This window comes from Hirundo rustica, chromosome 2, assembly GCF_015227805.2.
Source record: "Hirundo rustica isolate bHirRus1 chromosome 2, bHirRus1.pri.v3, whole genome shotgun sequence".
NCBI classification, from domain to species: Eukaryota; Metazoa; Chordata; class Aves; order Passeriformes; family Hirundinidae; genus Hirundo; species Hirundo rustica.
The window spans coordinates 93,837,057-93,863,672 of NC_053451.1; the positions used below are offsets into that span (position 1 = coordinate 93,837,057).

General features: G+C 46.3%; 1 protein-coding gene across 4 annotated transcripts in view; it reads right to left on the reverse strand.

Moving 5' to 3' along the window:
- ARHGEF7 (Rho guanine nucleotide exchange factor 7) overlaps nucleotides 1-24,260 on the reverse strand; it is a 117,155-nt gene extending 92,895 nt beyond the window's left edge. The window contains exons 1-2 of one of the 4 annotated variants that reach the window (XM_040090624.2): nucleotides 24,057-24,260; nucleotides 9,107-9,193 (exon numbers count right to left, since the gene is read on the reverse strand). In XM_040090624.2, coding sequence (XP_039946558.1) covers nucleotides 9,107-9,193; nucleotides 24,057-24,221 — 252 coding nt within the window. In that variant the 5' untranslated portion in view covers nucleotides 24,222-24,260. Of the gene's footprint in view, nucleotides 1-9,106; nucleotides 9,194-9,284; nucleotides 9,423-24,056 lie in introns of those variants that run through there. The other 3 variants (XM_040090632.2, XM_040090651.2, XM_040090659.2) reach the window with 3 other exon arrangements.
- Nucleotides 24,261-26,616: the final 2,356 nt, after the last annotated feature.

The window sequence follows — 26,616 nt, forward strand, 5'->3', positions numbered from 1 at the left end:
GCGCCAAAAGTAAAGAGGGCAGCTGCTGGGCTGCCCACACACAGGCTCCCAGCAAAAGCTGCCAGCAAGGCAGAGCCACCTCAGGACACCACTCAGGCAGACAGCCCTGGACCAGAAGGAATACCCCATCCCTCTTCTTCCCAAGGCACCACTGCTCAGGCTCGTGTATTTACACCTGGCCCACAAGATGGCACTGACAGAAAAACTTTGCTCCCTCTTTTTAGCTCTCTCCCTTGCCTCCCTCTGTCACCAGGCTCACCACTGCCCTGGACTGATTCAGAGAAGGACTGCCACCTACTGAAAACACCATATCATTTTCCCACATAGCTGAATCTCCCTCCTCACCTGCCCACAAGTTACCCAACCAGCTGGATCCTGCTGGCTTCATCCAAGAGATGGAGTATGAGGTACACAGCTGCAGGCACCTTTTTTTCAGTAACAAGAGTCCGAGGTTTTCAGCCTCAGACAATTTTCCCCATTACCTAGAATTTTTCAGTATTTCCTGAAAAACAGGCAAACTCCAGCTCTCAGTAATACTGACAGGACCAGCCCAGCATCTGATGAACCATCTAAACTCAGTTAACTATAGTGAAATAGAGGGCTCAAGCTGAAACATGCAAGTGCTAGAGCCATTTGTGTATTCAGCTGAGCACAGTAAGACAACTCCCCTTAAGGAAATGGAGAAATCATCATATTCTAATATTTTTCTTTTAATTAGAGCAAGGTGCTTTTCCCCTCTCATCAACATCATCTTTCAAAATCAAGCCTGTGAAAACTACTCTCCACAGCAGAATGCATATCACCTTCCCCACACATGCCAGAATATTTACATGCAAGTAGAAGTCAGGAACAGTTGCAAAGCTGGAAGCACTTTAAAATTCAGAGCAACTCACAAAAGACCTAGATTTGGTACTCCATCATTAACAGATAATTGAAGTGATTTATGTCGGCTCTTAAGTTCAAAGTAAAATCAAAGTATTCTGGCGAGATGACAGTAAACAAAAGGAGCAGCCTGCTTTGCCAGGCTGGACTCTCTTCTGCATAGTCCTCATTTGAGGTAAGCTTCAAAGCAACAGTTCTGCCAGAATTCCTCCCTTGCCAAAATGATGCAATACAGTCATTGTCACAAGAGGAGAAAGTTTTCCAGGTTCCTGAAGAGATTGAGCACCATCATCTCGCATACTGCAGGATGCACTTCAGCTCCAAGGACCTTCTTAGTCCAAACGCATATGCTAAGAAAATACAACATTATGTCACTAAGGTCTGAGGTACTCAAGTTTTCTTCACACAATATACCACCACCTATAACCTATTCTGCGTATTTTTTGCTTCTCCTCTGTCACACACACTCTTGGGAAATAATCTGACACCTAATAACAATGTAGCTGTGTTCAGTATACACAATTGTAGCAATTGTTTAGCTCAAGATTATCTATATTTAGTGCAAGATTTATCTACATTGCTATTTTTAGTATGTTTGCCTGCTAAAAAATCTCTTCAAAACTATTCAAGAGAAAAAGTATGCATGTAGGGAGTCTGAGACGTCCTAAGTCCAGCTTCACAAGGCATTCGTGAAAACCACAACAGCAACTAACCAGACCACAGCCTCCCTCTGGGAAGTAAAAAGGCGGGCAGGTCCAGACAGGAACAAGACCTCACTTCTGAAATGCACTTCTCTGCTGAGCACTGAGCACACAGCAGGTGCCACTGTCCTGATGCCATCTCCATCCCTCTCTAGTGTCCCTGCTGCTCTCTTGCTGAGAGGGACAGAGCAGCTCCCCTGCTCTGCTCCCAGGACCTGCCTTCACACCCCCTCCCTCTGCACAGCTTGCTCCCTGCTCAGGGCTAATCAGAAGGGCCCCCCTTGCCCCAGCTCCCACCCTTCAGAAAATCAGCAGATGAGCCCTTCCTTACTGTGCTTCACAACAAAGGAGGGCACAAGAGGGCTAAAGAAACCAGAGAGCAAGAACTCCTCTGACAAGTCAGGAAAACAGTGTGTAATCAGGAAGCAGACTCCTCTCCCTTTTTAAGCCTTAAGGACTCCAAAGTTCTGCTCAAAACCCTCCAACTCTCTCTACCTGCCCTTTTCTCCCAACTTTCCTAGTTTCCACACCTTTCCTCAGATGATTAACTCCTCTTCTATCAAAGAAGCAATAAAATCTTCTTGTGATAACTGTTTGCTATATCTGAGCATAACATGGAAGTCTTCTGTGCATTCTCAATTAATAGTGCAATACATTCTAATTGCTAGATGAAGGTTCATTTTATTCTCAAGATCCAAACAAACACCACAAATGAAGCAGTTACACAGAAGCCTCTCCCAAACCACAGAGCAACTCATTTGCAAAACTGTTCTGAACAGATCTATACCAGAACTGTGGTTTATCCTGGCAGGCAGCTGAACACCACTGAGCCATCACTCACTCATCTCCCAGCCCTCTCCCAAGTGGGATAGGGGAGAGAATTGGAAAGAATTGTTAAACTCATGGGTTGAGAAAAAGGCAGTTTAATACAACAGAAAAGGAAGAGAAAATAACAATAAGAGCATATAGAAAAGAAGTGATGCACAAGCACCTGTTGACCAGGGCTCAGCCAGTCCCCAGCAGGTGGACAAGCCCTGGCCACCTTCCCCCAGTGTGGGAATATCCCTTTGGTCAGCTGGGATCAGCTGTCCTGGCTGGGTCCCGTTCCAGCTTCCTGTCCCCCAATCTCCTCCCTGGCAGCACAGCACAAAAATCTAAATAGTCCTTGCTTGAGGGTAAGCACTGCTGAGAAACAACTAAAATAGTGAGTTATTAACATTATTCTCATTCTAAATCCAAAATTCAGCACTATGCTAGCTCCTAAGAATAAAATTAACTCAATCCCAGCCAAAACCAGGAGGACTAGTTAATATTTACTGGGTCACTGCAACCTGCCTTGTACATGCTGACCACCAAGACACGACTGAAACATATTCTGACACGCTAGACTCACCCTCACGTATGCTTCATGCAGCAAAGAAAGGAATCTGCACCCATGATAGATCCATTGTGCCAGACTACATGCGCTGTCTCATATGTTTGTGCTCAAAGCACCACAAATCATGCAATCAAAAGAACTGGCAGGAATTAAAATACTCATGGTTGAATTCAAATTTTCAAAATTATTTTTTACTTGGAAAGTACTGAACATAGACCTCCAGTAGCAAAGAAAGTACTTGCATGTTCCCCAGCTATTTGCTACATTATTTGTTACAAAGACACGTTTGTAAATCCACCTGTTTCTATATAGCTTTTTTCTAAGTCTTTTTAAAATCACCATATATCGGGTGATTTTGAGTATGTATCCTAATAAGGAGGTTTATTCTTCCTCTTTAATGACAGCCACTGGAATCACTTTAGTCAAGAGGTGATAGCACAATACTATGCTACTGCTGATGCAACAAGCTCACACAAGGCAGAATCACAAGAAATAAATCCTCACTGAAAGAGAAGGAAGGCTTAAGTGAAAAGGGAACCATGTAAGGATTTGAGAAGCTACCATGTGCATTTGTGGTTTAGACTGGGTTTTACTGAATAAAACTGTAAAAATTTCTGATACTACCGTTCCTCCCTGTCCAACACCATATGTTCCTGCCTCTCTGTGTCACCTTCTCAGCTAGCATGACACTATGCACAAATGGCACACAGGATGAGGAACTGGCTTAATCTCAGAAAAAAAAAAATATTTTTCCGTCATTCTGTCTGTAAGACACCCTTAAAGTAGTATTCAAAGGCTTCTCTTAAATAGGAATACAAAGGATTGGTAAACATATGAAACACAGTCTCAGTACTAGGCCTGCTACTCTGTGCATCATAAAAATTCTTTGTATCACAAGAAGCCATTCTTATGAAAATAATGTAAGTCAAGTAACAGCATCTCCCTGTCTTAAAAACACATTTACACACGAGAAAAAGGATAGAAATTGAGGGCGTGAGGGAGAGGGAAGCAGTCACATGTTGGAGGTATGTATGTACAAGACAAGTTGCAGCAACACTTCACTGTAAGCAATATCTAAAATATATTCAGAATAGCTTTGTGAACAAGTAGAAATCAGGGTGGGAGTTGGAGGAACGAGTACAGGAGACACATCTTAATTAAAAGATACAACTTTTCCCCATTGAAAAATATATCAGTAAGATCTCAGCCTTGAAATAAAACTTCACAATGTGTGGTATGTAAGCAAAGAATGGTAACTTTAAAATATTAAAATTCTGGAAAATGCTTATGACATTTAAGAATCATGAAGGTATTTGGCAGCCCACCTTCTGGGTTAGAAAGACATTGTGTTGGAATAAATTCAGGAGCAAACCTGAGGAATAATGTTCTTGACAAAATAAAGATGATAGTCTGAACAAGGGCTGAAAGGAATAGGTGGATGATTTAATTTCTGTATCATCGTCCTAAGACTGGCATAAAGCTCTTCAGTACTAGAAACCTATTTACTCCTAATTCAATGACAAGTAAATGTCAGCCAAGTCCATCCACGCTAGCAGCATAGCTCTGCACCTTCCTTATACCAACAGGTCTTTGAAAGGCAACTGGCATAATACCTGTCCAAGTCCACACTGGTAGTAGGATTTTAGCCATAACTATCTAAAGTGGGCAAGGCTCAGGGGAAAGAAGCATCACCTGACAGATGAATGGCTGTTAGGGGTGGGTGTGAGGGAAAAACAGACAGGTACCCTTGCTCCCAAAAGATTACCTGCTCTAACAGAGTGACACCAGAACCCCTTACAGACTTTTCTGCAAGGCCACAGCTCCAGTATAGACGTTCACAGATATTTGTATATCTTGATGAAATCCTGAGTGCTGTGAATTATATTTTATAAATTTGCATGCAGTGTTCTGAACCTTAAGGGCAAATCCCTCTTGTACAAGAGATTTTATAATATACAAATGCAGGATCTCCTCAGACTATGTAAGACTGCCAGGTTTGCTTTATTTCTTCATTGGTTAGTTTATTATAGAAATAAAGTCCTGAGTTTGGCATTGCTGCCTTTGTAATAAAATGACCACCCTTGAATCCTAGAGGTGAGCAGGTCTCTTGGCAGGTAGAGAAAAGGTTCTCAGACCCATGGCTTCTCTTTTTTCATTAAGCAGTTGCTATCTTATCCATCAGTATAGAAGTCAGAAATACAAAATATTTTTGGGCTCAAGAAACCTGTTAGCATTAGATATTTGCAGACAAGCAAGCATTAATCTTTTATTTGCTGATGAAAGCCAGCAAAACAATCCTGCAAGATGCTAGTTACAGAATTTGATCATACAGACTGTGACATTGTTCGCAGGATATATCAAGCATTCTGCCCTTTAAGCAGCAGATACTAACATGGTTTTCTATTAACCTGTTTTTGTTTACTATTCTACATTCAGCTGCTCCCCCAACAAATTTCACTGCTGTTGAACTATACAGTGATTTCTCTAGGGCTTGTTTTTGGTCCTGCAAGCTGTCAAACAGCTCTAGCCAAAGAATATGAAAAGACAACATTATATTCAGGAAGCTCAAGCTCCTTTGAAAGAGAAAAAAACTAGAGTAACATGACACAGGTACAAGATAATCATAATGGCCAAACTTCCCAGAGCTCAGGTAGAAATAAGCCATTACTTTTTGAAAAGCAGATGATGCTCCTCAGAAGCGAGTACAGTTAAATGTCTTCCCACCCAAAGAGAAAACTGGGTGGGAAAACAGCCCCTAATGCAAAAATGGCAAGAACAGTACATAGCAAATATTCTATTTGCCTAAGGAAAAGGTGAACTGTAAGATGTGAACTGAAAACACAGGCAACTATTCTACAGTCCCCTCCATTGACACAGACATTCAGCAACAGCACTGAAGGCTCAAAGTAGAATAAACTACTCAATATTACAATTATTCTACGGAAGCACTAATGGCTTTCAGAAGGGAAAAAAATATGGAAATTCAGTCCCTGGTAGAGGTCTTAGGAACATTTTTTCATTAATAGGTCTCAGTTCCTTGTATCCGCATACAAGAAAACTGTATTAAAAATAATTTTAAAAACCCAATACTTGCAGCACATTCTTCTGGTTATTTCTGGAATCATGTTTTGCGTTATAAAGATTGCTGCAAGCTCCAAATTAAGTATTCTCTTTTCCCTGTAACACTTAAATATCAAAAAATACTGGGGGGTGTGGGAAGGGAGCCATTGGTTTCCTCTGAGGAACAGCAATCCTCCTCATTAGAATTTGAAATATCCTTTCTGAATGTTTTATTATCTTTCTAACAACCCAAACTTACTGGGAAGCAAGAGGAAGAAAATAAGAACAAATTTCAGACACCAGCACTTTTCCAAATCAACAGATTTTCTCATCTCTGCCCCTTATTTTATATGTAGAAAAACAACCAAAGTTATCATGTCCTCTAAATAAAAGGATCCACAGATGAAAGCATCTCTAAGAAGCCATCTACTGCTGTGCAACTTTCCATTAATCACAGCAGTTTATCAAATTCAAGCATGCCGTAAAAAAGTCTCCAAAACTGGAGACCTACAGAGCTCCAGCAAGGCAAGGAGCTGCGACATGGCTTCATAAAAATACACCACCACCGCTTCCAAGATGAGCTCAGATCTGGGAACAAAAAGTGCTTGTGCAATGCTGATCTTAGGCTAGTCAAACCACAACCGTGCTGTCACCCGGCTCACAAAACTACACACAGAGAAATCATCTGGTCCAGCTACATATAGTTCACATTCAATGTAAGGCTCAAGTGCAACTCTTACAGGTCACAGAAAACTCCACATTGTGGAATACTTTTTAGGAAAAGCACCACATTAGTGCACAGAATAATGTCACATCTCCCCACGCCACCCTAGAGCTTCCACTGATACTCCTATTGTCCAAATGTTTCTATTATTGAAGGTACCACATACACATCCACCCCTTTGTCAAATATTTGTACTCACCACTAACTCCTTGCTAGCTCCCCTGCCCTCTCTGAAAATACCCGCTAAAGCAGCTCCAGAGACGCTCCGCTCCTCACACTCTTAGCTCAACGCAATCTCTAACCCTCGACTGCGACTCAGGAAGCATTACACAGACCTGCACGGGGGAGCTGGGCCATCTCCCCAGCTCCCACAGAGAGGAAGGCACAGCTTCTCCAGGGCTGACTCACACCTTGTTAACAGAGGGACAGGAAAGAGCCCAGGAGTAGCGGATGGCCAAGAGGCCCCTGCCAGCTACTCCCTGGTTGAATCCAGGTTGCCATTGCTCTCATCTTTGGCCGCAGTGAGGGGTTTGAAAAAATTAATGAGAAAACAACAGGGAACAGACAACATACAAACCATAAATACGTGCACAAAAGCTCCATTAGCCCAAGCATTTGTGCCCCTTCTTGCCAGCTTCTGAACTCTCTGGTAGCTTGGGAATAATTCCTGTTCCAACATGCTGAGCTGGAAGCTACTGCTGCCAGTTACCTCCACGTAAGAAAGGTGTTTCCGGCAGTCTTGCTGAGAAGCCCCTGAGGCCAGGTTAACAATTTGACTATTCCCAAAAATATTCAGGCTCTCAGAACAAGGCCAAAATTATCTTTTCTTTTAATCACTTTTCTTCATTTTCTCATCATCCCAAGGAAAAGAGCTGACAAAAGCTTTCTGCAGCTAGAAAAGAGACCAAACTGCAACGCTATAAGTATTCCCGGCCTGTCACAACTGCAGTAGCTCCAAGCTTTGTGAGAGACCTGATGAAGGAAATTAGTAAAGGGGAGGTGACGATATTAATGCTATTTTCCCCCTCTTTGACATTTACAACACTCAATTTATTTCTGCATTGAGACCTGAAGCACCTCCTCCCCCAGTCCTCCCCAGCTCATGAATGTCTACCACTTGAAATCCAGATCTGCTTGCACACATGAAGGTTCAAAACATAAAAAACCCCACTGTGGCCCAAGAAAAGACAAATGGGAGTGACAGGTGCTCCAAAGCAAAAAAGAATGCTTGACATTATGCACTGTTCACCCCAGAACCTGGTTTCTGACTATTTCAGAATTTAATTTGGTTTTTCTCCCAAGAAATCCTAAGGGATTTTCTATGTATTTGGAGGGGAGAAGGGAAAGCAGGTAAAAATGTAAGGACTTATTCACAAGAGGAGTGCTAAAAGCAGTCTTAATTTCCATCTTAATCCATGAGGGAACCTAAGATTAAGGGCAAGTCCTGCAAGTATGATATTTTTCATTGATGATATTTCACTGTGTAACAGCCTCAGGAAAGCAGAGCCTTTTTAAATGACATTTAGTTACTGCTTGGCAGAATCATAGGCAAGACCAGAGATACACTATAAGACCCTGCAAATGAATTAAGGCAATACTATATTAATTTAGGTTCAGAAGCACTAGAAACCAATCTTTTCGCCCCAAAAAAATGTCTCCAAGAACTGAAATTACCTCTCACTTTCCAATGCAGAGAAGCTGAAACCTGTTTTTAATCTCATCAGTTCCTTCCCACACACCAACATCAAGTAAACTCGACAGCAGTTACGTACTTGCTACAGCTAAATATACCAGCAATATTCGAGAACCTAATCTGCAACCCTGCGAACATACGTTCAGAAAAGATGGCAGATTGCTGGGCTTTTATGTAACGCAAATTTAAATAGAAGAAACGGCACCTGCCATTTCTTCGATTAGCATTTCACTCGGCTGTAGGCATCTTAATTTCTCTGAGCCGACCGCTGCCCTTCCAAAGCGATTCCACGAACAAACCGGACGCAATCGATACGCACCAAGAATCGGCTGGGACAGAACGGCAGCGGTTTCGGCCGCCCCGGGGCCGGGCGAGCCCGGTCCCCGGCACTCGGCGTGCGCCGCGAGAGGCGCGGGGCGCGCCCTGCCCGCCCGGCGCTGGCCGAGGAGCGGCGCGGCCCTTCCACGCGGCTCGGCCGGGGCGCGGCCGCACCGCGCCGCACCGGGCAGCGCCGACAACGCCGAGGGCTTCCCCGCAGCCCCCCGGACCCGCGGCCGGGGGAGGGGCGGCCGCCACCATCTTGTCAGCCGCGTCCCCGGGCACAAAGGGAGGGCGAGAACCACCCCCCGCCGCCGGGACCGAGCCGGGCGCCCCCAGCCCCGACTCACCTCCAGGCGCAGGGAAGCACCGCAGCCCCGCAGGAACTCGCGGATGTTGCTCAGGCACTCGCCCTCCGTCCGCGGCTCCGGGTACACCTGCAAGAGAAGAGGCGGGCGGCTCAGCGCGGGGAGGAGACGGGACCGCACCGCGGCGGGGCGGCGTCCCCCACCCCGCCGCTCCCCTCACCTCCCGCTCCCTCCGCAGGCAGCGGCGCCGATCGCTCCCACTGGAGGGTTTGAACCGGGAAGTAAACACGGAGCACAGGAAATGGCGTGCGAGGGCGGGGGGCGGCGGGCAGGAGCGCGGGCAGGGGTGCCCCGGCCAGGCGCGGTCGCGGGCGGCTCTGCCCCGGCGGGGCGGGCGGAGGGAGGGAGCGAGCGAGGGAGGCGCGGCCCCGCTCGGCCCGCCCCAGCCCCGCCCCGCTGCGGGCGGGAGCGCCCCTGGGAGCGGCCCCGGGCCCCGCCGCGCCGGGCTTCGCAGTTTTTCGGGATGCTGACACACAGACCGCGGTGCCCGGACGGGTTTGGCCGCAGGACGAGGCGGGCAGCCCGGGGACAGCCCCTCCTGGGGACGAGCGGTGACCGCGCACAGGGTACAACGCGCACCGGGGCCGGTGTCGCCAGTGGGGCCTGTCGGTGCCCTCGTTCTGACTCCGGACCACCCTTGGGTATCGGTTTTCTAACGAGGAAATGCATCAAAAATGCTCCGAAGACCTCCGCGGGAAACACCAGCCCCCGGAGTTAATAATCTACCAATTCCAGGGTCTAATGTTAACGACCTTTATCTGTAGTTTATTAAACAGCCCCTTCCTACCCCAGAAGAAAAACGGCTTCACGGAGAGGAAAACCTTGACTGAATCTAAGACAGTTTTTGGCAAGGCAGCCGTCTGCTCTCTGCGGCCGCACTCGCGGTGCCTTCAGCTCAACCTCTGTCTACCCCGAAAGCAAACTTCCACGGAAAAGCAACTTTAGGGACACGGCTTAACTCACCTCAGCTCAACTAAATTCTGTGTGCACATTGGCATCGTTTCACGATAAATTCATTGATTTCTGTGAAGTAGTTTAGCAAGCAAATCATTGCCCAAACTGGACACCTCGTTCTGTCAGAAGGGGAAAGCCTAGTACAGAAGTGCACTGGAGGTGTTGCAACACACAGTGTCACGGCCTTCGATTGTGCATTACACTCAGAGGAGGTTTTGTTAAACACACATGTATGCCAAGCTTACACAAACTCACAGCATAATCCACTTGCATAGTACTGGAAACTTCACATAAGGTTGACTCCAAATGTTCCATCAAGCTGAAACCAAGCTAGTGCCTTCCCACATGATTATAAGATATTAAAGATACCTCTGACCCCATAATACCATAAGATTAACAAATGTGATACCATGACATGGTGAACCTGGCATAAAGAAATTTAAAACACAAGTCACTATCATTTTCTAAACAAAATTCAGATGAGACTTAAATGAAAACCACTAGTCTGTAATACAAGGAATTTGGTAACAATATGAGTTGAAGAATTTTCCTTTCCTCAAGGAAAGCACACATACACACACCCCTCCAAAATCCTCAAATTGTTTGGTACTACAATAAATCACTGTGGGTTAAGAATTACCCTTTACTACGCTAAAACATAAAGGGAATCCTAAAAAAGCCCCATGGAAATACTACAGCCCAAAAGATCTATTCAGTAAGTTTGAAGGACACAAGAGGTGAGACAGCTCTCCTGAAAACACCATGACCTTTGTGTCTCTTGCTTGAAATACTTTTTGATTGCTGCATTAATTTATTTCTTAATTCTAGTAAGAAATCTAAAGCTATCATGCCAAAATCCCTTGTTAGAATAAGGTGCTGGGAAATTTTTTCAATGTTGATGCTTTCAGTATGCTCTCTCCTATATGTTCTTCATATTCACACAACAGTGATACAGTTGCAATTTATAACTGTTTTATCTTAAACTATCTGAATAATAACTGGGGTTTATCTCCTTTCACACATGCTACTTCCTTGTCTCTTTTTTGAGACCACCAATTTCTTTTCATCTACTTTGCTCATCAAGGCCACATTTCATTCTGAGAAGCCTTAACATTGCTTCTGCTCTTCAAACACGAATAACATCTCCCAAGAAATCACAGTAAATCCAGGTTTCTCTTAAAAGAAGCAAATGTCTTGTCTCATAACGTAACCCACATTAACACATAATGTCCCAAAGTCCCCAACAAATTAAACTCAGTAATTCTAAGAAACCCCTCTTTTTTGAGACCACCATTTTCTTTTCATCTACTTTGTTCATCAAGACCTCATTTCATTCTCAGAAACCTTAATATTACTTCTGTCCTTCAAACACCTCATAAGAAGCTGCACATAATTCGTGAAAGTCTGAACAATAAATGGAAAGAGGCAAAAAAAAAAAAAAAAAAAAAAAAAAAAAAAAAAAAAAAAAAAAGGTTGAGAGGGAGAAAGGGAAGAGGGTAAGGTGAGACATGATTAGCGATGGCAAAAACTTTCAACTGAAGATTAAAGAAGAACAAGCAAAGAAAACCCAAACCCTGCAAATTGTTCCCTGTTAGGTCTGGAAACTAAAATTACAAGCCAAATACACCACTGAGACCTTAGCCTCACCAGCATACTGATGCATGTTTCCACTTAAAAATCATCTTCCTCAATAAAATAAGTTACAGTAAATCTTTAGAAATGCGGTTTCTTCCTTCAAAACAAGGGAAAATACTTTGGAGTGATAAAGGAAGCAGGGTGTATTTTCTCAGCTCTGTGGCTACAATGGCATTTTTATACAACAGAAGACAGAAGCATATGGGTAAAGAATTTAAAAATATCTTAGCATTTGCATCCTAGAAATGCAGGAATGTAGAGCATTAATGATCCCATAAAATGAAGCAAACCCGTTATTTACCTGGAAAATCTTAATGTGATTCTGGCAACCTTCTACAGACAGCTGAGAAACACAGTAAAGGACCTGAAGAACAACATCAGCCCTGCGATAGAATGTTAAAGTGCAGTTATATGGGCCAGGCCCCTGATAAAATCACACACATGGTACATGATATACTTTACAGTCACAGGAAACTCAGGAGCATGACCTCTCACACAGATCGCATTTATAGCCTCACAGACTATTCAAAATGTATCAGAACGTCATGCAAGCAGACCGCAGGCAGGTAAGTCCTAGTCTGCCTGAAAGGCAGCAAATACATTCAGAGACAAAGGATAAACAAAATTAAAGTAGGGTCATATTCCCAAATTACTTAGCTTAACAAAAAATTGGTTGCATGTACATAAAGTCAGTGAAATAAAGAGGTTATGTATTTTCCTCTCCAGTATTTCCTTCATCCTTTTCCTAGACCAACACCATCAGTTCATTAATGGGGGTTGTCTACTTCTTATATGTACACACAGCTCTTAGTACAAAGAGGCCTCAGTGTCCAACTGGAACCACTGCGTGCCCTACTAATACAAATAAAAAAGGTTAATAGTAATTAGAAAAGAAAAAGATTCCAGAGGGGCATGACAGATTCTTAATTAGGGACCGTGGTGCCACAGTGGAATCCAAAGAGATGAGAGGAAGGTAATATGCAGAGAAGCCACTGTTTAAACCACTTCTTTGTGGTTCAGGGACAGGTTCTGATTAAGATTTAATCTCTTGGGGAGCAGTGCTAGAAACCACAGCTAGTTCACTGAGGACACATATGTGATGCACTGCAGCTATCAAGGAGCAGAGTACATTTCCCACCATCCAGAAAAAGTGGGGAACATTGTGCAATGCAAATAGGTGGTACCTAGTTAAGTGTTACATCCCTTTTGATCATTTTAAATCTGGTTTTAAACAACATAACAAGTGGCTAAAAAAGGGCAATGCAGAGAGGCTGCATCAGGAAAAAGTATGACGGGGTGGTCTCAGAAAAAAACTAAAAAGGCTAGTTCATTCAGACAGGGAAATTATATGAAGAAAATAAGCAACGAATGTGTATAAAAATGAATTAAAAAAAAAAAAAAAAAAAAAAAAAGCAAACCCACAGATCTTTGATTGCAAACTCGAGTAAACATGAGACATTAATAAAAAGTAGGAGACATCCTCAGCTATATGTATGGGAAATAAGCTATTTACTTGCATTCATCTGCTGAACAAGTTGACAAACCGGATGACAGAGCAAGAAGTGTACGTCTTTATAGAGAAACGGGAATATACTAGATGGACTAAGTAACAACAGTTTCTACATGCAAATTACATCAATAATCTACTTAGCACAACATATAATAAGTGCAACATGGTTTACTATGTGAGGAGACTATCTCAGTTACTAGAAAGCAGAAACTAACAGGAAAAGTAACACTAACTGCAAGCTTGTAGCCAAGTTCAGCTGACACTTAAAAACGTCCTGTTCGGGTGTACAGCCGCTCGAGCCTGAAGTTTAAAGACTGAGCCCTTAAGTAGCGTGATAGCCTATTCATCCTGCCTAAAGCCTTTTACATCAGATTCCCCCCACAGCACGAAACAGTTTTCTCTCCATGTTTCAGAACACCTTGTACACACAGAGTATTACTGCAAACTAATCAGTAAAATTACCATAATTGCACAATGCAGCAAAGCTAACTAAAGGGTCCTATTGATCACGTTCAGTCTCACAGCAGCTGTGTTTCTCTTGCTTCCAGTCCCTCTGACTGGTCAAGGGCAAATGATCTTCCAGTGGGGCAAACACCTCCTGCACAAGCACTACAGGCTGGGGGCTGTTGCCAGGGTTTGTGTTCAGGGATAAAAACGAGATTAAAAACATCATGAGGAGGAAGCCTGGCCATTCTCACACCAGCCCGGGTGGCGAAGCTGCAGGCGATTAACTGTCCAACAACTGCAGGTTCCTTCCCTCGCCGCCCCTCCTCCCAGCTGTTGCCTGCTGCCTGCGCCTCCATCCAGGCCCAGCAGGGCCCATTCCTTTCTGCGCTCGGGTGTCCTGCTCTGTCCCAGACCATCGGCCCTCACAGATCGCACCCAGCAGGGATGGGAAAGAAAGAGTGGCTACACAGCTACACGGGGGGACATCCGCTACTTCTCGAGGGAGCATCCACCGCTAGGGACCAATGGCAGGTGCAGCACTTCCTCCACAGACACTGAGCAGGTGGGCAGAGAGGACTGCAGACAGAGCCCTGTGCTCCTCCCAGGACAGCAGGAGGCACAGCTGCGCTTCACAGGATCGCATCTTCCACATCTCTAAGTAAGGAGCACTCTGCAGTCGAGCCCGACCGCATAAAGCGCTGCACATCGTACTGATGGCACGTTAGCAGGATGCTAGAACTAAATTAAAACACAGATCAGGATTCTCAACAAAGTGCAGTTTTGTTTTAAAATCAGGTGTCTTGAGAGAGCACCAGACCTCAGCATGACAGTTTCTGCAGTACTGACTTTTCCTACCCTACAAAACCTGCAACTTACAACCTTTTCAATAATAATCTGCACAGATGCCAGCATGGATTAGACACCTGTATTTTGGCTTGAGGGAACCCATGCTCTGAAAGCACAGCAGCAGACAGTCACACAGATAGTAAGGGCTAGATCCAGCAAAAGACTGAAGCTCCTACCGGTCATGCACTAAGATGCCAAAATTTTATACTTCCACAATTAACCTAGGCTCTTCATACAATACAAAGAGGAAGGAAGGTGCCTTACAATATGCCCTAAAATTCTTATTTGCTGAAAAGGATACCCAGCCAGGAAGATAATCGAGACACAGCAGAAGGTAAAAGCAGTATTTATTTAGTGTCCCAAACTCCAGTCATCTCCTAGACTTACAAGAGTTCTTTGAGTGTCATTTGGAAGAACTCTCTGAAAAGAGGTTAGTGTCCGTTTTTTATTAACAATAGAGCATAAAGGTTCCCAAACCTCTTGCCCTTGGATACCTCTATTGGTGACAGCCACAGAGGCAGCTCTTGGGTCTCATTGCCTCGTTCCAAAGCCATCAGCATGACTCCTCTACTTTACATTCTACATCCCCACACCAGTCCCTGTATTCCATCTTTCCATCTCTCCCACCTCGGACCACACACCATCACCTTCCAAACCAACAAATCTAATCCCACATTTAGCCACACATACATAACCCACCACCTTTTCCTTACTGTCCAACAGGCCTCCCCAACTCATCAGCCACCACTCTGTGCTCCCTCAGCCTCCACTTTACTATGCTATCTGAAACCATGAGCACATTTGGTTGTCTGAAGACTCCTCCAGCTCTTCTGATTTCTTCCTTTGCACATGTTCAGAAATGCTCCTCTGCCTGACTAGCCATCATTAACAGTGACCTACATTCAAACACACAAATCCTCTGCTTTAGCTGCTTCAGTTCTTTACTGTAATATTCCTCAAAACCTAAGTTCAGCTAAGTTTGCAAATGAAATGTACAGTTTGGTTAAAATGCCAGCCGGGACTTGTGGCAGCCTTTCTAAATGGGACCTTATGCAAAAATTTGATCTGCTTTTTTCCATTAGTCTGCCCTCCAAAAATTACTCTGTAAAACTGATTCAGCTGTTTGAGCTCATCTTTTCAGATATGCACCTGAATTAAACAATATTCAGGAAAACAGTACATTATTTTGCAGTAGAAGTACAGAATTTTTGCCACTTCCCTTGGACCCTGATTAAATTCTCATCAAAGCACATAGACTCAAGTTGCATCAGGGAAGGTTCAGGTTGGACATTAGGAGGTTTTTCTTCACAGAAAGAGTGATTAAACATTGGAATGGGCTGCCCAGGGAGGTGGTGGAGTCACCCTCCCTGAAGCTGTTTAAGAAAAGACTGGATGGGGCACTTAGTGCCAAGGTCTAGTTAACAAGGTGGTGTTCAGTCAAAGACTCGATGATCTCAGAGGTCTCTTCCAACTTAATTGATTCTGTGATTTTGTGGAAGTCTATAAACTGACTCCCACGAGGCAGGCTTTAACCCAACCCTAAGATGCAAACATGATAGTCTATAAGGGCACCAGTGAAGTCCGTACAGTACTTTTGTTTTCTCAAGTTTCCATCAAATTTTTATATTTCATACAGAAAACATAGGTTGACACAGCATTAAGAAAATGAGAATTCCATGCATGTAAAACTTACAAGCTGTCTTTTCAACTGCTATTAGGATCCTTGCAGGCCCTCCCTCTGTGACCTGAACTAGGCAGGAGTCCTACCAGAACACATGCACGTGAGTGTGCCTGAAGGATGTGATATACACACATAAGAGAGTGGTTGCAGCTGCAGCAGTAATCTGCTTTCCCTTCCTTCCTAAAAGTGAAGAACATTCCTAATTCCTGTGGTTTTGCTTATTTTCTTGCTATTTTGAAGAAAAAGAGGAAATCAGCTAGCACACAACTGACCCCAACCCCAAGCAGTATCATCAGCCTCAGGCTGCAGAGCTCCAGGAGTGCCAGCATTTAGCGTCCACAGGAAGATGTGTATTTCCCCAAAGTCAGTGCATGGAAAAAGCCTAATGAAGTGCAGCTCCAGGTGTGGGCTTGGCAGGAACTGAACCAAAGAGATTCCCTCATGAAGGAGAGCTGATGGGGAAGGATTTTGCACCCCTTGTCACGTAAACCCTGCAGCGTTTCCTGTGGAGCATCGCTGTTTTGATGCAGCGCAAGCTCAGGCTTCAGGAGTCCAATCACTCAGGGTTTGTTTACACTGGGAGAGCTCTGCTGCTAGATATGCTGGCATCGCTCCTCAGTGTGGATGTAACATATGCCAGAGAGGGAATTCCTCTGCCAGTCTAACAGTACCACTTCCCCCAGTGACATTAACAAAGCCAACAAAAGCAGCTCTCTGACAGCACAGCTGCACCAGTGGGGGGTATATGATTTTTACTGCTTTCCCCCTCCCCCCACCCCACGAAAATGTTCCATAGGACTACCAAAGCCCTACAGAAGGGATGGATTCTCTTCTGGGCAAGCTGCCAACATCATCCAATAGCACTCACTGCAGAGCAGGAAAATGGAGACCCGTATTAAATGCACTTAGACCCAAGCAGTGTTTCATCGGCCAAGAAGGGACAGGAGCCTCTTGCCCACAGGGTCTCAGTGATCCGTGATGAAGAGTGACATGAAGGAAACTTCTTGCAGATGAAGCTGGCCACCCCTGCTCAACTCCCCACCATGATTACAGTGCTGAGGCACTAAAACATGTTGCCCAGATAAGTCATGGATGCCTCATCCCTGGAAGGGTTCAAGGCTAGGCTGGATGGGGTTTTGAGCAACCTGTCTGATGGAAGGTGTCCCATGGCAGGGGAGCTGGAACTAGAAGATCTTTCCAACCCAAACATTCTATGGTTCTATGACTCTGGTGGTGGGTAATGGCAGCAACCACATCGTACTGAGAGATGTGGAGAGAAAACGGCTTTGCTCTAGGCAGCAAAGTGAAGGCGAGAGTAGAAGTGTCACACTGGCTGAGGATCAGGGAGTAAAGCTCAGCCAGCCAAGGTGCAAGACACTGCTTCCATGCTGCCAGCTCACAGTATTTTTGCAAGCCCTGACATGCTTGAAATATTTTAAGGTTCCAGGTCTTCAAATCACAGCCACTGGATAACTACTAATTAAAATGGTTATTTAAGGAAGATGCATATTGAATTCCCCTCAGTGATGCATAGCCAGATTTTAATATTATGTATGCATATATTATATAATATATATATTATATATAAATATAATATATAAATATATGTGTGTGTGCATGTATAAATACACTTACATACATACTTAGTCTGCAAACTTCAATTTTAAAGCCAGACTTCCAGTTTTCTAAGGCTGGAATTAAATGTTTTCAGCTGAACAATGTAGTGCCATCAGCCACTAGCCTGCAGTGCAACCAGAAGGGAGTGTTCTGGTGGCATCCCCACAGTTCTTCCCTTTCTCCACAGAGATGCAGCATTTGGAGGATAGTCTGGGTAGCAGTAGGGCACCTGAGGGCTAAAGAATCACTTTTTCTGTTGTCCATATTATGTACGGGCATAGAAAGAATGCATATAAAAACAGTGAAAATGAGAGTAAGACAAGCAGAACTACGTTATTCTTCCACATTTTCTCACAAAAAAAAAAATTTAATCACCACTCCCTATTCTCGGGATCTGGCACATGCTTATTTAACTCAGTCTAGATCTTTATGCATTGACAGGATCTGGTTTTCAAGGAAAAAAGCAGCACACATAGATGCCAGTCCTCTGCTTCCTCAGTGAGCACAGGCAGACCATATTTCTTTGGATAATATCCTAATCACCAGAATTACAGAGCCAGTACATAGACAGGAAAAGCAAGGGCATTTTCCTTCAAAGCATTCATGCATCCCTGCTCTCACAAGGCAGTAGGAGTAATACAGTCAACAGGACCAAAATATCCTACAAAGCTCACAGCATCGCCGATAAGAACAGCAGGTATTCAGGAAAAAGGCACTCTAATGACTTTGTTTGGGACAACTTCTCCCCAGGCTCTCAGCTCGTCCTTGCAGTGCTTCCACCCTGGAGCAACAGCATTCATACACACACCGGCGTTCCCCGAGCACACAGCCACGGCAGGCACACCTGTCAGACACAGATTATTCTTGCCAGAAGCACAATAATCTCCCTGGGAGGACTGTTGCTGAAGGAGGAGAGCATATGCACATTAAAATGCAGGTTTTGCTTCCTGCCTCCCAGGTCTAGTCCTGTGATGACCTGCTGCTACAATACCTCCAACCACAATGCCTTCCCAATAGAATCCAGTGAGCGAAGGCAGGACAGCCTTTGGGATCAGCCAAGCAGACCCCCAACAAGCACACCAAGGCTTCAGGGTGAGAACATCCTGCCAGAACTTCCCAAATGTAGGTAACTAGCACCTGGAAATTTCTGGCTTAGGAGTAATGTCTGTACTCCTGGTAGAATGTTCTCAAGCTCTGTCTGGGCTCCACATTCAGCTCACAGCCAACATTGTACCCTCTGCAATGATACTGGGCTACAAAATTTGTCACTTTTTATTAATTCTGGGTCCAAAACACCTTTCCTCTCTTCTTCCTTCACAACATGTGAAATACAACTTTCAGGTCACACCTTGTCACAACAGGAGAAAAGCATACGTAGCCCTGATATTTACGTGTGTGAAATCAGAGATAAGTGAGCATAAATCTCCCTTTGCCCGAGCCGTAGGCGCACACACTCATCGCGGGGACAAGGCTGGTGACATGGCTGCCACACGTGGCAGCCCAAACCCTCCCTTTGAATACTCTCAGTGCTTGTGCTCGTACACAACAATTCATTTGCCTTGTGAATCCCAAAGGGTTAATTTATTCCTAAATTACAATTCAGAATGCCTCATTTAGTCAAAGACCTCTCTCATTAAGAAGAGAATCATACGGATGTGTGAGGTATTTGTACAAAGCTCTTAATCTTTGCTGCCATCAGACCTGGTACTACCCTAATTAATAACCAAATTAATGTCAACGCCGGTACCCAATCATCCACAGGGAACAGGAATGACGTTTCCTTTCAGCCGTGCACCAGGTCTCATCCAGCAGGAGAGAGAGCTGTATCTGTTTCCCGGGGGCCAGCCCTGCGCGGTCCGTCTCCCACCTCGGCGACGCGGGAGCAGCAAGAGGAAGCGGCTGTGTTTTGGACCAGCCTCCCACGCTCAGCAGAGCAGCTTCTGGGTTCTTCAATCCCACGCGCGGTGCAAGGGCTGGGGCCGGGCCGTCCGACCCAGCCGCACGGCCGGCCGGCTCCCCACGCCCCGCTCCAAAGCGCCCCGCCAGCTGCTCTGCGCCCTCCAGGAGCCCCCGACGGGAGCGGGGCACCCCGGGGTGTCAAATGGCTGCCGCATCGCATTCCCAGATGCCTCTTCCCTATTTCCCCCCAAAAAAGAACAAAGCTGTCCTCAAAACGACGCTTTCTGTCGCGCAGCTGACCAAAAATAAAAGTACGAACAAAACTTAATGGAGCGCGAAGCCTCGTATGGCAAGGAAAATTCCCGCTCCAATTCTGATCTCTGTTTACAGCGTTGAAAGTGGGTCAAACGGGTCTGCGATGGAGGAATCTGTTTGGAAAATGATCTCGGAGAGAAAAAAAAAACATCTAAGCGGCAGACAACTGCACTGCAATGCTTCCACGGGGATCCCTTCCCTGCCATCAAAGTAATTCAGTTTTACCACACAAGGTTGAAATCTTGTAACTTGAAATTATGGCTTTTTATTTCAATTACTTAAATTCAGCAATTCCCTGTCTTTTAGAACAAATTAACCATGTCTCAGCACAGATCTCCATGCTTTAAAAACTAAGACATGGCTGGGTTTGGACAGGGGGAAGCTGTTGTCAGTTTTGTTGATTTTTTTATTATTATTATTATTATTATTTTATTATTTTTTTAATAATTGCCTTCACTTTTGCTCATTTCCTGTGTTGAGGACTATTGTGCAGTATCATCACACTGCCTATCCCAACTATTTTGTTTTACCCTGTCATGGTCTCTTTCAAAATGGAAAGAAATTATTATGACATTAAATGGGAGCCCAAAAATAAGAAACAGTCTGTAGCAACATTACTTTCCAAGGTATTTTCATTCTGACTTCCAGAAATCCAGTGAATTTAATATCTGTACTTTCCTGTTCAAGATAGAAAATTTTGTAATGCAAAAAAATTCAGCCAAAACTTCATGGCAAGAAGCTCTGTAGGTTGTTCTGTGGAATGCTGGTATACAATTTAAAGAAAGAATATATTAATCAGCCTTGAAACCCAGCAATTTGTTTTATCGACTTATGAATATTCTGTTCTTTGACCTTCAAGGGCTTGATCCCTTTTATGGTCGCACCATCTTTATTTATTAAAAATCTCCTACTAATTACTCTCCAGGTAACCAGAGGCTCTAAAAAGCAGAAAATGCCAAAAAATACATTACTACATTCCTGCATATATTGAATCCTCTTTCTAATCTGTTTTTTAAAGAAAGAAATACATTTATCACATTTTCTAGAAAACATTTTTAAAAGCATCCCAAGCTGATAAACATTCCTTCATATTTATAATTTGTTTTGTTTTGTTTTGTTTTTTTTGGTGTTGTTTTTTTTTTTTAAATATTCTCTTTGGGTTTAGTTACTATTTTTTATTTACAGAAAAAAATGAGCTCTGTGAGTCTTCAAAGTGTCTGCTAATGTCAGATATTTATAGAAAGTTATGATCTCAAATGATTTTTAAGAACTGAATCAGTCTACATCCATGGGACAAACCTTGCATCTTTTAGACTTCAAAAAGGTCCAGTTTTAACTGGAGACTTTTAGGGCAAATAAGGAATAAAAAGACTCATTTTTTAAATGCACTCAGTAGAAAAAAAAAAGTAACAAACAGCAGTAGCCAAAAAGATTTGGAAAAATATCATGGAACAGGAAAGGATGTAAATTCTGTATCTGTTTACTAACAAAGAAAATTAACAAAGCAACACGGAAACAGCTCAGACATAACATAGATGAGAACGTGAAAGATGTATGGGGTATAAATTCTGAGTCTACAGAAGAAAAATATTTACAGAGTTAGATGGAAAAATGAGTTTGTGAATCTGTCAGACACATCTATGAATTAGAAAGTGCTTTGTGCATGGTGCATGGAAATAAGTACAATTAACCTCACAAAACCAGAGATCCTCCTAAAAAAATTTTTAAAGGGCTCTTTCTCCCCAGACTTACAACTAAGTCAGAGCCAGAGGAGACACACGGGGTCAGCAGGGATGTCTAGGGTGGCCGCCCGTCCCAGCAGCCTGCTCAACACGGGGTGAATTCAGGGAGGTGGGGGGCTGCGAGGTGCCAGTGTTCCTGCCGCCCTGGCTGCCATCCCAGCCTGCACACCACCCGCGGCAAACCCCGTGCGGCTGCACCACCAGCTCCACGAGAAGTGCCACTGACAGCTCCTTGCACGCCAGGCTGGTGTCCTTGTTAGCTGTGGGGAGCTGTGCACCTCTGCAAAGCCTCCTCTGCATGTGGGTGCTGTGAAGGGACCCCCTCCCGGACATGAGGGGTGTTTGCTCCTCTGAGATGAAAAGAGAGCCTTTCATTCAGTTACTCAGTTGTCCCCAACTACACTGTAACAAGAAAGAACATGAGTTGGGAAACACTCTTTCAATGCTTATTTCTGTTACACTTTTTTGTTTACTTTGTTTTTCAGTAGAGCCTCTTTCCCAGATTGAGTGCAGGACCCCATTTTGCTAGGTTTGACATCTACACGAAAGGGAAAGACCTTTTCTGCCCTACAGCTCAGAAGCCAAAGTGCAAGAGGTGCTCAGGGAGCGTGCCTGGAGCAGCAGTGTGGGACAGGCTGCCAAAACCCTCCTTGGGCTTGGAGCCAACAGGCAAAAGAGCCTGGGGACAAGGAGGCATGGGCAGAGCCTGTCAGAGCCAGTGAATAGCTAGGTGGAAGAGTCCCCCCTGCCCCACGTCACATGTGTCACCGTGGATGGCAGAACAGGACATTCACTTGCTCTGGCGCCCCACTTCGCAGCCCAGTGCACTGGACAATTTGTCCCTCATGTACAACCTACACAAAGCTGAAGCCCCTTGGGAGCAGGGACATCCTCTTCAGCTCTACAGCCTGAACAGCCACTCAGGCGAAAATGGTGGCAGGGAAAGCTGGCAGCAGCAGTGGCAGGGGCTTCAGCTGTCCCAGCTAGCCCCACTGGCCACCATGGTGGTCCCTGAGTGACCAGTGCTCACAGAGCCACTGACACACTGTGCCCGCTCTCATCACTTCCATCGCCTGCCAATAGCACCGCGGGCTCCTGTGGGCTTTCCATATCCCCATGGCACCTCCTAATGGACCTGTGAATTTGGGAGACAGGAATGATCTACTACATCTGCAGAATGGGACTCCAGTCCAGAGCCAAGACCTCCATGCTAGAGTACAACACGAATCAGTAACAGCCCCAGGGGGTTGCAAACTGAAGAACTGAAGGGGGACAGCCCAGCCCAGTGTTCCTGCCGAGCTCAAGGCACAGGTTTCAACTTTGTGGATCTGAGAAGTACTTGAAATAGAGCCACAAAAGGTAACTAAAGCCCACTGTCAGCAGGCTCCAACAATTGGAGTGCTCTGCCAACCGCAAAAGGTGAAAAATACGGCGTTGTTTTCAAGCAAGAAGTCATCCCATCAGCATAGCAGATGACCTTCATCAATCTTCTCCTCACCACCTTGGACTGGCACGCAAGGAAAGTTTTTTGTCAATATGTGGATCTCTGTGTGCATTACGTTACTGAACATCAGGTGAGACAACAGTACTGTCCCAAGTTTTGAGGCACAACCAAACCCCTCTCCCTCTAGCTGAGCTACGACGGGAATTATGCACTCACACAGAACACATAAAAGTTACCTGACAGAGTACGTTTTCTCCAAACACAGCGCAGACTAGAGCAGCAACGCGTTTTTTCAGCACCCCCAAAAAAGGATGAGATTTTTTTTTTTTCCACAGGCTATCGAACAGTAAAGGACCCAAATAACACTAAAACAGCCTTCAAGAAAATGAAGCATCAAACGCTAAAATGTCCTTCAGAGGCTGGAAGGCATAAGCTGAATCACCTCCCAAGCGAGGTGAGGCACCGGCTGTTTCAGCAGTTGCGTAGATAAGTTTGCAGCCGGCTCGTGGCACTCAAGAAAGGGTCCGTAGTCCACCCCCCAAAATTAACGCGTCTCCTGTGCACAGCCAGGACTCCGCTTTGGGGAGCGGAGCCTTTGTAAAACACTTGCAGAGCAGTGGCCCCTCGGGGGGGTAGCCCCTGCAGCCCCGCTGCCGCTCCCCGCTCTCCCCCGGGCCCCCGACGGGGACCGGCCCCCGCTCCGCCCCCCTCGCCCCCCGCCGTCCTCCCTGGGCCCGGGGCTCCCCCCTCGGGCGAGGGGGACGGCGCGGGCGGGGCCGGGGCCGGGGGCCGCGGGCCCGGCTTCACAAAGGGCGGCGGGGCGGGGGGCGCCGGGCACTTACTTTGTCTATGGTGCCCGGGAGCAGGCGGTCGAGCAGGCGGCACAGCACCACGCCGTCCTTCAGGGAGGACTGAAGGAAGCCCTCGGGGTCGGAGATCGTCTTTTTGGGCGACTCCAGCACGCCCAGGGCGATCAGCCACGTAACGGTCTGCTCCGCCGAATTCATGGCGATGGCGGCGGCGGGCGGGGGTCGCGGCGCCCCGCGCCTCGCGTGGGCTTTGCGTCTCCCCCGGCGGGGGCTTCAGGCGGAGGCCGGCGGCGCCGCCCCCACGTGAATGCAGATGACGACGCCCCGGCCCCGCCGCTACAGACACATGCAGCTGCAGTGCCGCCTCCTCCCCGCCCCCCCGCCGCCGCCGCCGCCGCCGCCGCCGCCGCCGCCGCCGCCCCATGACATCACTGGCAGCGGCGGCGGGCGGGGGCCGCGCGCCCGCGGAGACCCGCGCACCGCTCCGCGCCCGCTGCGCGCACCGAGGGGCGGCCGCCGCGCGCCCCCTGCCGGGCGGCCGGCGCCTCCGCGGGCGCGCAGCGGGGCGGGAGCCGGGAGCGGGAGCCGCCGGCCACCGCCGGCGGCGGGGAAAAGTTGCGGGATACCCCGGCCCCTCGTTTCCTCCTCGGACGGCGCCGCGGCGCGGGGAAACGAACCCCCACAAGCCTTCGGCGCCAGGCTCGGGGGGGACTGGTTCCGGACCATCTACCTCTGGGAACACCGGCAGCGGGTTCCGGCCCGACCGGCCGCGTGAACGCGATCTCTTGCCTTGGCCCGTCGCTCCCGTGCGCGAGGACATCCGTTCGGGAGCCTCGGCCCAGCGGCCGGGTCGCGGGCTCGCCCCGCTGCGCGCCATCCCCGCCGTGCGCCTGCCGGGATGCTCCATCCCCGGAGCGCCTCCCGCCAGCTTCCACCCCGATGGTCTGCGGCACCGCCTGGGAAGCCAGCGGAAATACTCACAAGGGCTGCGAAGGCTAACCTGAAGCAGAGCCTTCCTGTGCCTTTTACTCTGTCAACAACCATTCCTCAAGGCTTCGCTTGGACCGGACACCATGAGCAATCAGTATTTTTTTGTTAGGAGCTGGCTGGTGTGCGCTCCCAGGGTCCCGCTGTTGCCATCAGCCTCCCTAATGCAGCACGCACGCCAGGAGAGGCGATACCACCACAGCCCCTGCTCTCCCTTCTCGCCCCACCTGACCCCCTCGAGGGGCAAAACGCCTTCAAGGCAGAGGTAGAGGGAATAATGCTAGCCCAAACTCATCTCTGCCGGTCTGCTTCCAACCTGGTGTACTGCATCCTGCACCACCGCAATCCCTGAGCAGCAGCTCTGGTAGGTTCTTCTGACCCAGAATCTCCTCGCAAACCACTGGCCAGCCCAGAAAGACAGAGGTGCATTTCGATTTGAGACAAGATAATTGAACTTCAACACTTAATCTCCTTCTAACCCATATTAGGTGCATATTTTCTTAAATCCTGACACTTTGGGTAGATCTCTCTTCCAAAATTTGTTTTTCCTTTTGCTCCTTGTTTTGGTCAAGGTGAGAGCAGTAGACTGGCCTCTGCCATTATTAATGCCCACTTGGACTCAAGCAATATGGGATAAACAAGTACAATGCACGCAGTGGTCAGAAGGCATTTATTGCCTTGGCATCCCCCGCAGAGGTTCCCCAGTAGCTTCCTGAGCAAGGTAAGGAGCAAGTGGGGACATCCCTGGCACTGGCCCATGGCCGAAAACAATGGGCATGAGTTTCACGTGAGAGATGTGATGAGTACATGAACAAAGTGAAAAACACAAAGTAATTATGGTAGAGAGCGTGACGTTGTGGGAAAACCCATCCAAAGGCAATGGAAGTAACAACATATTACAGAATAGTGATGTTAATGCATAAAGGGTTTCATTATAAGCAGTGTCTGGGTAATCACTGACTGACATCCATCACCTATCTCCTCACCATTCTTCTGCATTCAACTGTACACCCTTCCATATTTATTTTGAGCAACAGCTTCCGATCCAATGATTTGCCAGCTATGAGGAACACAAACATGGCAATTCTTTGCCATTGGAAAGCCATGTGGGTGGATTGCCTCGAGACTTTTGAAGGAAGCTTGACACAGGTCAGGAAACTATTTCCAGATTTTTAAGGGGGAAAAAAAAAAAAAAATTGGAAGTGCCCAAAAGATTTAGGAGCATGTCACTCCCTTCCTGGCTTCCTTTCTTGTCAGACTTTCCCCTACAAGATATTCACTGCAAAGCACCTGAACTCTCTGCACAGCTCCCTTGTTTTATTCTTTCCTCCTGCATGTCCCAGTACTATCAATTTACACTGCAGCCTTGTAGGACAGACAGATATTTTGCTTCTACACTATCTGGAGAGTGGAGCCCATGCCATGGTGGGAGTTTTGAAGCAACACAAACAATCAAACATATGATTATTGCAAGTCTACACTCCTTCTTCTTCCCTGTTTCACAGTTAAAGGCAAGGCGATGTTCTGATTCTCTTGTGTCCTGACTCTGGTTCCACTGTTGCTTCTAGATCATAAATTCATGACATCTTTATTCAAGCATCCTTTT